This window comes from Carlito syrichta, unplaced genomic scaffold (assembly GCF_000164805.1).
Source record: "Carlito syrichta isolate Samal-C Ts95f unplaced genomic scaffold, Tarsius_syrichta-2.0.1 Scaffold309854, whole genome shotgun sequence".
In the NCBI taxonomy this organism is placed as follows: Eukaryota; Metazoa; Chordata; class Mammalia; order Primates; family Tarsiidae; genus Carlito; species Carlito syrichta.
The window spans coordinates 1,018,196-1,030,201 of record NW_007253950.1 but is presented as its reverse complement, the minus strand read 5'-3'; the positions used below and the strand labels follow the sequence as shown (position 1 = coordinate 1,030,201).

Genomic DNA, 12,006 nt, shown 5'->3' with positions numbered 1-12,006 from the left:
CCGTGGTAGCACGCGCCTGTAATTCCGGCTACTCGGAAGGCTGAGGCGGAAGGATCGCCGGAGCCCAGCAGGTCGAGGCTGCGGTGGCCGGGAGTGGCCGCTGCACTCCAGTCTGGGCGACAGAGTGAGACTCCAACTCAAAAAAAAAAAAAAGAATTACAAGGAGTGAGTCAAGTGTTTCATACAGAGCAGGAGATAAAACTGATTTGCTCTTTGAAAAAAAAATCCCTCTGACTGTCCTTAGAGAGTAGATGGAGGGACCCAAGTGGAACCCAGGCAGCAAGACAGACAGCGAGGGCAAGTCTTGCAAGTGGTGAGCAGGGTGGCAGCTGGGGACACATCTGAGAGATTTTCAGAGGGGCAAGTGTCCCTCTTTGGTAATCGGCCACTGAAAGCCAGGACAGTCAAGGATAGGAAGGAAGAAACACAGTGACCCGAAACTGACTCACCCTGTGGTCTCGATGGTCACATGCATAGAAAATCAAGCCCCTTTTGGACACTTCTTTTCAAAATGGATTCTTCATTCCCCCCAGCCCTCCTGTAACAGGACAAGATGGATTGCACTAACTGTCCGGTGTGGCCCTGAAGAAATGCACTGTCATTTATTTAACTGGCCCCAACCGCTGGCCATTTAGCTGTCTCTATTTTTGCTTTTGCAAACAATGCCACAATGAGCACTCCTGTGGCTAAATGTTTGCACCCACACTTATAGATTACACAGCTTACAGACTTCCTCAGGATAGATTTCTAAAAGTGACCTGTCTGTCTTTGCTGCATTTTGCCAGTGTACGCTGTTGCCATCTGAGGAAGGGCACTGACGGAGGAAACCTCTCCAAAGTCCAATGCCCGTGAGGTCAAAGCTGTTGTACCTTTAATACTCAGCACCTGGGAGGAAAAAAACCAAAACCAACCCCAAAACAATATGTTGATTGAAGGCTATTATGAATTCCACACATCACTTAAACTCATCTTTACCTCACCTGCTGCATGGGCTTCAAATTTCTACTTGACAAGAGTCGTCCCTGTTTGGCTGAAACTTCAATTTCCACAGGTGAAGTTTGGTGAACATACAGATTTGGGGACTCCCTTGCCATACCTCTAAGTCCCCTTCCCAAGGTCTAAGAATTAATTTTTTTTTTTGAGTTGGGGTCTTACTCTGCTGCCGAGGCTGGGGTACAGTGCCACGATCATGGCTCACCACAGCCTCGACTCCTGGGCTCAGGAGATTCTCCCGCCTCAGCCTCCCAAGAAGTTGGGACTACAGGTGTGCACCCCCATGCCCAGCTAATTTTTTAATTTTTTGCAGAGATGAGGTCTTGCTATATTGCTCAGGCTGATCTTGAACTCGTGATCTCAAGCAATCCTCCTGCCGTGGCCTTCCTAAGTGCTGGGATTACAGGTGTGAGCCACTGCGCCTGGCCAAAGACTAAATTTGCTCACCCTCTGGAGGACCCCTGTGGAGAGGAGACAGAAGCCATGAAGGCTGTTGAGCTGGGGGGACCTGTGTAAGGGGCAAGGGAAAAGATGTTGGGATGGGGTCAGCCCTCTCAGGAATAGTCCCTGGCCTCAAGGGATGCACCCTGTAACCACTTCCTAAGCAGCACTGCCCCTTTGCAACGAAACCAGGCACATCGTTTGCAGGGCCCAGCACACAATGAAAATGTAGGAACCCCTCCCACCCTTTACAGATTATTAATCCTATCTCAAAGGATGGTAACAGAGCAGGAAGCCAAGTACTGGGCCCTTGGAGACGTGAGGCCCTGTTGACTGCACAGGCTGCCCCCATGCCCTGCTCAGCAAATCTCTTCCTCCTAGAAAAGAGGCATTGCAGTCACAAAGCAGCAGGGAGGAAGTCAGCTCCCGGGGGAGTCAGTGAGAAAGGGCCAGGGCCAGCTTCGCCCTGGCCACTGTCGCTGCAGCTGGAGAGACCCTGGGCTCCTTGAGACTGCCTGTCAGGCTGATGGGGTGGATGAGTGGGGGCAGAGACCTGGCAGTTAGGTGATCCAGACATCTCTGCTGCCAAGCGTGTGGGAGACGGTGGGATGGTGAAGATTCCAGGGCCACCCAAAGGGTCAGGAGAAGGAAGCTGAAATTAAAACAGTGAGGGCAGGCTGGGTGCAGTGGCCTGTAATCCCAGCACTTTGGGAGGCCGAGATAAGAGAATTACTTGAGGCCAAGAGTTTGAGACCAGCCTGAGCAACATAGTGAGAACTCATCTCTCAAAAAACCCCCAGAAAACCAGGCATAGTGGTACGTGCCTATAGTCCCAGCTACTCAGGAGGCTGAGGTGAAAGGATCACCTGAGCTCAGGAGATAGACTGCAGTAAGCCATGATTGTGCCATTGCACTACAGCCTGGGTGACAGAGACTCCTATTCAAAACAAAACAAAATAATGAGAGTGGTAGAGCCTCTTCCCGCCCGCTTGTGGGAGCAGGCACTGTGCTCAACCAGCAGAGACCCCCTCAAGGCTGGAGCCAGTGTCACCTTGCCAAACATAGAAGGAAATCAAGACCCAGAGAGGGGATGTGGCAGCACCTAGACATCCAGACTCCCCCTCGCTGCTCTTCCTCCTCCACCTCCAGATTTGTCCTGCCTGGAGTGGGCGGGGACCTGGCCACTGGGGGTCCCAACTCCCAGAGGGGTGCTTTCCCTTACAGCTGAGGGGACCGCAGCCCCACATCCTCATGGAGATTTTACCTTCTCTTCCTCCCTTCATGAAGCTTGTCCCTCAGGGCTGGGAGCAGGGAAGGATGTGTGTGCGTGTGTGTGTGTGAATGTATGAGTAAATGTGTGAGTTTGAGTGTGTGTGTGTGTGTGTGTGTGTGTGTGTGCGCGCGCCCTACACACACGGACGCTTTCCTCCTTCCTCCAGGGAGTCAGCACTGCCTTTCTGTCCCCAGAGCCAAGGGTAGCTCCATGGACAACCCCCAGAATCTCGTCCCTGGCGCCTGGCTTAGTGCTCTGGAATCAGCCGTGCAGTAGCCCCTCCACTCTATCCGGGTTTGATCATCCATAAAAAAATTAATGGTCCTTGCAAATAAAGTAGCACAACAACAGAGGAAGGCTTTTTAGACAATCAATTAAAAGCCTAGGAGAGGGATTATCTCATTGAAATATCAATTTTTAATAGCCCTGCATCTTTGAGTTTCCTCTCAAAAAACTTTGCACGGTCCATTTGCTGGCCTTGACTCATCCCTCCATGCCTTGCTGCCTTTGACCGACCTGAGCCTCTGGGACCAGCCTGCGGGGGCCCAGAGCAAGGGCCTGAGAAGGAGCACGGAAGGGTATTCATTCATTTGTTCATTCACTCATTCATTCATTCATCCAGCGCGAAGTGAGCTCCTGCTATGTGGCAGGCATAGGCGCTGGGGGCACCAAGATGAGCAAAACGGGGGAAGTCCCAGGCCGGCGAGGGGAGCAGCCAGGTGAAGAGATCGGCAACTCCAGAAGGTGAACCCATCTGGAAAGATAAATGTCAAGGGGCCACACTGGAAGTTAATGGGGTCACAGGAGAGGGTGTCTGAGAGCCGAGGAGCCAGGGGAAGCCCTTACCACTTCCTTGCCCTTGAGAAGAGGCATTTACAAAGGAGGGAAGAATCGAGGCAGGAGAGCTTGGGGCGGTGGAGAAGTGGGAAGAGGCTGGTGGGCGGGGACACAGGCAGTGAGGGGTATGGGGGGGGATGAAACTGGGAAAGAGGCCACATCCAGCCTCAGGGCCCTGGAGGCTGGGAAGGAGGCATATGTCCAGTTCAAGCGCTGCCACCAGCCACTGTTGCAGGGGCTTACCAGGGCCCACTCTGCAGAGAGATGGCCCCGAGACAAGTTGGCGGCCTGGCTGCTCTGAGAGTTCAGGAAGCTGCTGACAAGTCTCAGCCTGGGACTTGTCACCTGTAAGGTGGGATGGTCATAATTGTGATCCCATCACTGCGCTGTCAGGAGCATCCAAAGGAATCGCAGAGGCAGCCTGCTTGACCAGGCACCTCTTTTTTCTCTTTGCCCTTACCTGTCTTAGCTTGGCAGCTTCCTCAGTTTACCCTTTCAGGATGGGAGATCAGATAAACTTTATCTGATAAAGGTTCTCACCAGACCAATTCCCACAGGGTTTTGTTACATGCCTGAATCCAACTAAACAGCCAGCAGGGCGGGGCTGGTGGGGAGAGGGTAGGGGTCCAGGAACAGACCAAAGTGCCACTGCTCTCCATGTGTCACCACCTCCCAACCCATCCATCCTGAAATGAGGTAACTGGGCAGTTGGGTGAGCTATCAGGTGGCGGTCTCTGAAACTGAACTGATGTCGAGGACAGTGGGGAGTGGCTGGGTGGGAGAGCAGCACTGAACGAGGATCCTGCCCCAGTATGGACATATGTGCTTTTCCTGCCCAAGCAACTGGTCTCCCACACAGACACGATGAGTATCCTTGGACAAAGGAGGACAAACAACAACACTGCCGAGTGCTGGACCTCGTGCTAGGGGCTTGGCACTTGTACTTTCAAATCCCACAGCACATCCTGTTTTACATATGTGGAAACTGAGGCTCAGAGAGGTGGAGCTTCTTGCTTAGTTAGGGGTGTAGATGATTCCACATCTTTTGGCTGCTCTCTCTAAAATTATTATTTATATGGGGCGGGCATAGTGGCTTGCGTCTGTAATTCCGGCACTTTGAGAGGCCAAGGCAGGAGGATCTCTTGAGACTGAGCTCAAGACCAGCCTGTACAGCATAGCAAGACGCCAGCTCTACAAAAAGTTAAAACGATTAATTGGGCATGGTAGCGCATGCCTGTAGCTCCTGCTACTCAGGAGGCTGAGGCTGGAGGATCACTTGAGCTTAGGAGTTTGAGGCTGCAGTGAGCTGTGATCATGCCACTGCGCTCCAGTCTGGGTGACAGAGCAAGACCCTATCTCAATAAAGGAAGGAAGAAGGGAGGGAGGGAGGGAGGCACTTACTGTAATGAAGGGGCCACAGGAGCAAGGGATTACAACCCAGTCAGAAGGGTCTGAGGACTCCCAGGATACAGTTGTTGGTGCCCTGGGTAAGCCACTTTGCTCTCTGGACCATAGCTGACTCATCTAGGTAATGAGGTTCCAACTCCGACCTGTGGTGCTGCCCAGTGAGAGTAATCTGAAGGGGAGGGGTTTGGTGGCAGTCAGACTTCCCTCCCTTCCCCAGCATTTACCCACCACCCACTCTGGACCAGGCTCAGACCAGGGCTGAGGGCTATAGCTGAAAACGCCAGCTTTTGGGGTTGCCTGGATTCCCATCCTGGTCGTGTGGCCTCCTGGCTGGGTTCTTCCTTCTCTGGGCCTCTGTTTTCTTGTCTTGCCATGGCCCATTCCCAGGGTGCTGTGAGAAGTAAAACAAAGTGGCACAGCCTGAGGGAGCATGAGACTGAGGGAAACTCTCCCTCCTTGCCTGGGGAGACAGATCCCTGTGGGCAGGATCCCGACCCCCATCTACCAGGTGTGGGCAGATGAGGCATGTCCCTGACTCTGGCATGCAGTCTGGTCAGGTCTCTGGCGTTCAGGCCACAGGGCAGGTACAGAGGCAGGGCTGGGGAGGCCCGTGTGGGAGGGAGAGAGGCCATGGCCTGTCTGGACTTTGTCCTAGAGCAGCAGGGAGCTGAGACCACTAGGAGAACGTGCTCAGAGCGAGTCTGGGGTGACCTTGCACAGGATGTGGAGAGCCCCGGGTGGGGGAGGGGAAGGCCAGGAAGCCTGGAAAATGGGACAGCCATGGAGAAAGGCTTTGGGTTTCCACCTTCTCAGGCCCCCTCCCCAGGCTGGGCTCAGAGCGAGTCTGAGCACCACGGAGACCACCCCAGTGCAGCTGGGTCTGTGGGGCTGGAGGAGGACTGGGAAGCGTTCCAGGGAGCCCCTGCTCCCTAGGGAGGCGCCTGCCTGGGGCCTGGGAGGCAGGTGGCATCTTGCAACCCTGTAATTAGTAGATAAAGCAGACAGGGGAGTGGGGTAGGGGTGGCAGGGCAGGGGAAGGGTGGCTGGCTGAGAGCTGCAGCTGGTTCCTGGGTGTTGCCTCTGTCTCTAGCACCCCACACGTCCCCAGAAGGGCTGCCTAGAGTGGCCGGAGGACCGCAGGCAGAAAAGGCACTGGGATCTTGGGGAGGGGGATTGCAGAAGTCAGAAGGAGGCTCTTAACAGGGACGTCATACTGTCTAATGCAGGTTTGGACAACCCATTTGTGCTGCCCCCAGTCCCAGAGAGGGAAACTGAAGCCCAGAGCGAGGCAGAAGCTTACCAAAAGACACATAAGTCAATGAGAAAGCAGGCTAGGGCTGGGAGCCAGGTTTTTCTGGAGGGTTGGAGTGTGAATGGTTCACTTGTGGGTGTGGGTTTCAAGCCCTAGAGGCTGCCTGGTAGTCAGGCTGGGCAAGATGGCCTTGGCTGGGGAGCAGGACAGACTCAAGGCCCCCAGCCCTCACACTTTGGGCGGAGGAGGGGTGGGGTATGTCTGGCCTAGCCAGTTCTCAGCTTGTCTGGGCACTCCGGGCACTGCTCTGCTGCCCCCGGGCTGCTGTGACTCTGGGTGCCTGAGCTGACGGCCTTGGTGGAATCCAGGCTCCCCTCCAGGAGGAAGGCTTAGCCAGGCGGCTGAAAGCCCCTTCTAGGAATGGCATGACTGGGGGTGGGCGGGGTTTGAGTTGCAGGCTCTACCATCCCTCCTCCCTCCCTAAAGATGCCCACTGGCTCAGGGTACCATTCTGGCTGCTGGAGGATCCTGAGCTTTCAAGGAGCAGCTGGTGGGGCAGAAGAAGCAAGCACATAAATGACTCCCCAATGCACTAAGAATGAACAGAGTAGGCTAGGCTTTTTTTGGTGGGAAAGTAGGATTTACTGAGAGTACAGAAAAGCTCCCAGAGTGGGAGCAGGCCTGAGAGGGTGGTCCCAGGAAGAGCTTTGAAGGGTTGGTGGGACTCAATGGGGGCAGGGCTGTTCTGCAGAGCATTGAGGGGACTGGCATGGCTGAAGCTGCAGGGAGTGGGGGTGAGGCTGCAGAGGTAGGAGTCATATGGGCCTTGCCTTGGAGGGTGGGGGGGTGGTGACAGTCGGGAGCGTGCGTTCTGGCCTCCCGCCTGACCTGGGATCCCAGTTTTACCACTAACCAGCTGTGTGTCTCCCTCTGAGCATCTGGCTCCTCAGCATCAAATGGGGGGTGGTGGGGTAGGATGTGCCTAGCATGAGATGATGCCCATGAAGCACACAGAGAGGCCCGATAAATTTTAACTGTCTCACAGTCACCTCTACTGACAGAAGCCTGCTGGGGTTCTGAGCCCAGAGTGACATGTACACTTGGTGTGACTGGACCTCGCGTGGACTTGGGCTCAGCACCTCCCCTCACTCTCATTCAGTTTCATCTATTCAAAGAGAAACAGGACTAAGCCAGAGGAAAAATCCTCAAATGCCTCCAGGGCGGGGCAGTCCTTTCAATGAGATGGGTGCAGGGTAAGGCAGCAGGGAGCAGTGGGGACTGTGGTGCACAGGGTGTCTGTGCCCCATCCCAGGGAGCAGCCACCTCTCAGCCCATCAGCTGTGGTCATGTGGAGTGAAAGCCCTGGTGGTCAGGGTGCCTATTTCTTGAGAGAGGGATACCCACACTTTTGTGGGAAAATATCCCGTTACTAATATTAGCAATGCATCAGGTACTTTTTTTTTTTTTTTGAAAGCAGGATTTATTGAGAGGACAGAAAAGTTACCAGAGTAGGAGGGGACCTGAGGGGGTTGCCTCAGGTATGTTTTTAAAGCATCACATGAGCCAAAGCTAGTGCTTCTGTTACCGGATGCTGCTGCCACGACCCCTGGGTGACATGCCATGGAGGGGCTGTGAGCAAGGACAGAGCACACGTTCCAGGACCAGAGCACCTCCAAGCTCTGCGTCCCCTCCCGAGGCCTGGGTTTTCCTGTGGACTGCAGAGGTGGGAGGCCAGACCCTCTCCCCACCGACATTCTCGGGAGTGGCCCGCCTGGAGATAGGGGCTGTAATGAGGCCCTGCTCTGTGCTATCTCGCAGGAGGTGCCAGAGAGTCTAGGGGAGTCCGGCCTCGCCAGAAGGGGTCTGCTCTGTGTCTGGGAATGGCAGGCCCAGCAGGTCTGGCCGGAGGTGGCTCACAGAGCTGGTGTCAGTGAGGGCCTGGCTCCTAACTCCTGGGGGTCAAAGGGCAGCACTTATTTCTGGGGCCAACTTCCTGTTTGGGAGAGAAAGCAGAAAGACCCCAGCAGGAAATGGTCCTCTTCTCTAAAAAGCCGTCAAGGGGGAATCCCCATGGCTACCTCATCACACCCTCCTTTCCCCTTGGAGCCCAGGGAGGAACCTGGGGCCTCTTTGCCATGGCAGCAAACCCTACCTCAATGGCATTGTGAGTTTAGACTTGGCAACAGGGAATGTGTTCAGTGCCTGTATTTACTAGCTCCTGGCTGGGCTCGTGGGGCCGCCTGTTCCCTCTTCTCAGCTTCAGGGTGCCCCTGGGACACAGCACTGTGGCCTCAGGGGTCCCTCATGACTAGGCCAGCTGGTCATTTAGCATAGATCTCCATCCCTGGCAGGGAGCCTCTTTATCAACTGAACTCTTTGGTGCCAGGGTGGAGCCCCAGTTTCTCCTTGCATACCCCTTAACTCGGAGAACTCACCCCCTTCTGCATACTAGAACAATCCTGACAATGTCTCTTTCTGCAGAAAGTAGGTCTGGTGCTGAGAACTGGTTGAAAGTGTCTCATCAGAAGAGCAGGTGCCCTGAATGCCAGCTTGACTCTGAAAGATCAAAAGTGTGTGTTACTGTGTTTCTAATAACCATTTCCATCAGATTCAACATACATCTGTGGTTATAGGTCTAGAAATTAAACATCAAAAATAGAATTACCTATAATTTCACTCCCTAGAGCAGGGATGGGAAAGATAAAAAGGTTTGTTATTTATCGTATCCACACCTACCTCTGGGTAAATTCTCATCAATCACCTGAACTCCATCCCCGAGCCTAGCTGGCAAATCCTTCCTCTCCAGGGAAGATCTTCAGATATTTAATAATAACTTGCCTTTACTGAGGTCGGGATTAACGTATCTAATCCTCATGACAGTTCTATGAGATGTCTTAACTGGAGAAACCAAGGCTCAGAGAGGGTAAGTAACTTCCCAGAGGCTACACAACCAGTAAGGGGCAGAGTAGAGATTTGAATCCATTGGTGCCAGAACTGAAGTCTCTTCTCCAGAGTATATGTGCACTGTGACCTTCTCAGTCCCCATCACAGGAGGTGGACACCAGACCAGCAGCTCAGATGTTCATTCATTCATTCTTTCTCACACTCATTCATTGAATCACTTGCTATTCCTGGTTCAGTGCCAGGTGCGGACTGATGTGTCTCCCACAACTGTCACATTTTAAGGACTCTGCCCCAAGAACTTGAACTTCATTTATTACAAAAGACTGAGTTCACCACACTGTACTAGGAACATCCCCTGCCAGACCTCCAAGGTCTGGAGAGGCAGCCTGGGTTGGGACCCAAAACAATCCCCTCTTGACACACCCCAACCCTGCATGACGTCCTAGGTGGGTAGGGTGGCCTGGACTGGGCCTTGGAGTATTCCTGTATTTATAAAACCAAATGGGTCCCGGGCATATATATAATATATACATATCTACATAAAATACAGGCTTCCCTTTTATGGGTGTTGGGAGGTGGGACTGTCGATGCCCTCCTTGGGAGGGAAGAAAGTCGTTGGTGGCAGGGAGCAGTGTCTGGCCCCAAAGAGAACTCAGGCAGCGGCATCAGTTCCAGGGGCGAGTGGGCCTGGACCCCAGGGCTCCCCATCCTGCCCAGTCCCACGAGGCTCTAGGCCACCTGGATTTGCAGGTCCTCGTCCTCATCCAGGTCGCTGGCTCCATCCCCGGCCTCCTCGGTGCCAAAGCGAGCGCTGCGGATCTTCCCGAAGAGGGGCGCATTCTGCTGCTGCCTGCGGAGCCTGTGGGCGATGGGGGGTCGGGTCAGAGCCGCGGCCTAGCCCTGCCACCTCCCTGCTGCCAGGCACACGTGAGGCCTCTTCCATGGATTGCCTCATCCTGCATAACCCTCACAGAAGCCCCTCTTCTGAAGGAGGTGCGGCGTCAGCCCCATTTTACAGATAAGAAAACAGAGGCACAAAGAAGGGGAGTCATTTGCTCACAGTCCCACAGACGGCAGAGTGGGGCCGGGCTCCGGGCAGAAGCGCTGGTTCCGGAGCAGCCGACTGTGTGGGGAGGCGAAGGAGCTGGTCAAGGTCAGGCTGCTACGATAACAACCAATTCCACAGGCAGCAGAGTCCAGGGTGGCGGCGTGGGGGTGGTCTGAGCCCCCCCCCACGCATTCCCAATGGCAACAGGAAAGGGCTCAGCCCATTCTTCCTCACATTAAAATTCCTCAAGCCAAAATTTACGAGGCAAACTTTGAGTCTAAGAAGAGCTGGTGAAGGAAATGCCCGTCCCCGCTCCCCGCCCTCAGCAAAGTGGCCGCCCTGGCCGCATCTTACTGGAAGGCATGAATTATTAACACGGCAAGGAGGGGCACAGGCGGGGGCCTCCATTACTGCACAGTGATTTAGTGAGCTGTCCCGGAACATTAAAGCACAAAAAGTTGGAAAAGAAAACAACACAGCGGCCCAGGGTGGCCCCGCCCTCCTGATGGAAGCACTGGGAGGCTGAGCAGTGCCTGCCTGCTCGGTTGGGAGTTTATGGCTCCCGAAAGCCCAGGGGCGGAGTGGCCTTTCAGGGTGTGTGCTGCAGGGTCAGAGTGGGCAGAGCTGGCCAGGCACGGAACCTGACATGGACCTGTGCCTGGGCCCCTGCACAATCCTTTGTGGGCATCACTTCAGGCAGGTGGGGAAACTGAGGCTCAGTGGGCCACAGCACACAGATGTTAGGGTGTGGCTTCGCAGCCTGTCCTCTAAGCCACAAGATTGCAAGGCACAGCAGCACACAATAAATGCTCAATAAATAATAGCTCAGACGGTGATGGCCACGATCGTGCCTGGCGAGCCACCAGCTGTGGCCAAGGAAGGACTTATCTTCTCAACCTTAGTATCCTCATCTGCCTCTTAGAAAACAAAAAACCTCTCTCCTTCCCTTTCTCTCACAGAAGCAGCATGATGCTTGCAGCACAGTAACTGACCCCAATACAAGCCCCTTCCCCGAGGCAGTAGTCACAGCCGCAGCTGCCAGTTACACAGCATTTACAATGTGGTGGTACTTTTATAAGCCTGGATCAGCTCAGCTCATTTAATTCCTCACAGAAATCAAGAGGTTAAGAATTGTTATTGTCGGCCAGGCTCGGTGGTTCAGCTTGTAATCCCAGCACTTTGGGAGGCCAAGGTGAGTGGATTGTCTGAGCCCACGAGTTCGAGACCAGCCAGGGAGACTTAGTGAGACCTTGTCTCTTCAACAAATCAAAAATTAGCCAGGTGTGGTAGTGTGCACCTGTAGTTCCAGCTACTTGGAGGGCTGAGACAGAAGGATCACTGGAGCCCAGCAGGTCGATGTTGTCGCTGGGGTGGCCGTGAGTGTGCCACTGCACTCCAGCCTGGGCAACAGAATGAGACTCCAACTCAAAAAAAAAAAAGAAGGAAAAAAAAAAAAGAATTGTCATCGTCATGAGCAGTGGCTCACGCCTGTAATTCCAGCACTCTGGGAGGCAGAGGCAAGAGGACTGCCTGAACCCAGGGTTTGAGACCAGCCTGGGCAACTTGGTGAGATGTCTCTACAATAAAAAAAAAAAATTAGCCGGGTATGGTGGTGCATGCCTATAGTTCCAGTTACTTGGAAGGCTGAGGAGGGAGTATCGCCTGAGCCCAGCAGGTCAAGGCTGTGGTGGCTGTGAGTGTGCCACTGCACCCCAGCCTGGGTAACAGAGACTCTGATTTAAAAAAAAAAAAAGGAAGCCAGGCTCGGTGGCTCAGCCTGTAATCCCGTGTCTTTGGGAGGCTGAGGTGAGTGGATTGCCTGAGCCCGCGGGTTCGAGGCCTGCCTGGGCA

General features: G+C 54.1%; 1 protein-coding gene across 1 annotated transcript in view; it reads right to left on the bottom strand.

Annotated features, from left to right (window-relative positions):
• Positions 1-9,402: 9,402 nt before the first annotated feature.
• The window catches only part of CCDC102A (coiled-coil domain containing 102A), a 17,256-nt gene continuing 14,652 nt past the window's right edge, over positions 9,403-12,006 (bottom strand). Inside the window, exon 9 of the mRNA XM_021717538.1 lies at positions 9,403-9,966. Coding sequence (XP_021573213.1) covers positions 9,837-9,966 — 130 coding nt within the window. The 3' untranslated portion in view covers positions 9,403-9,836. The remainder of the gene's footprint in view (positions 9,967-12,006) is intronic.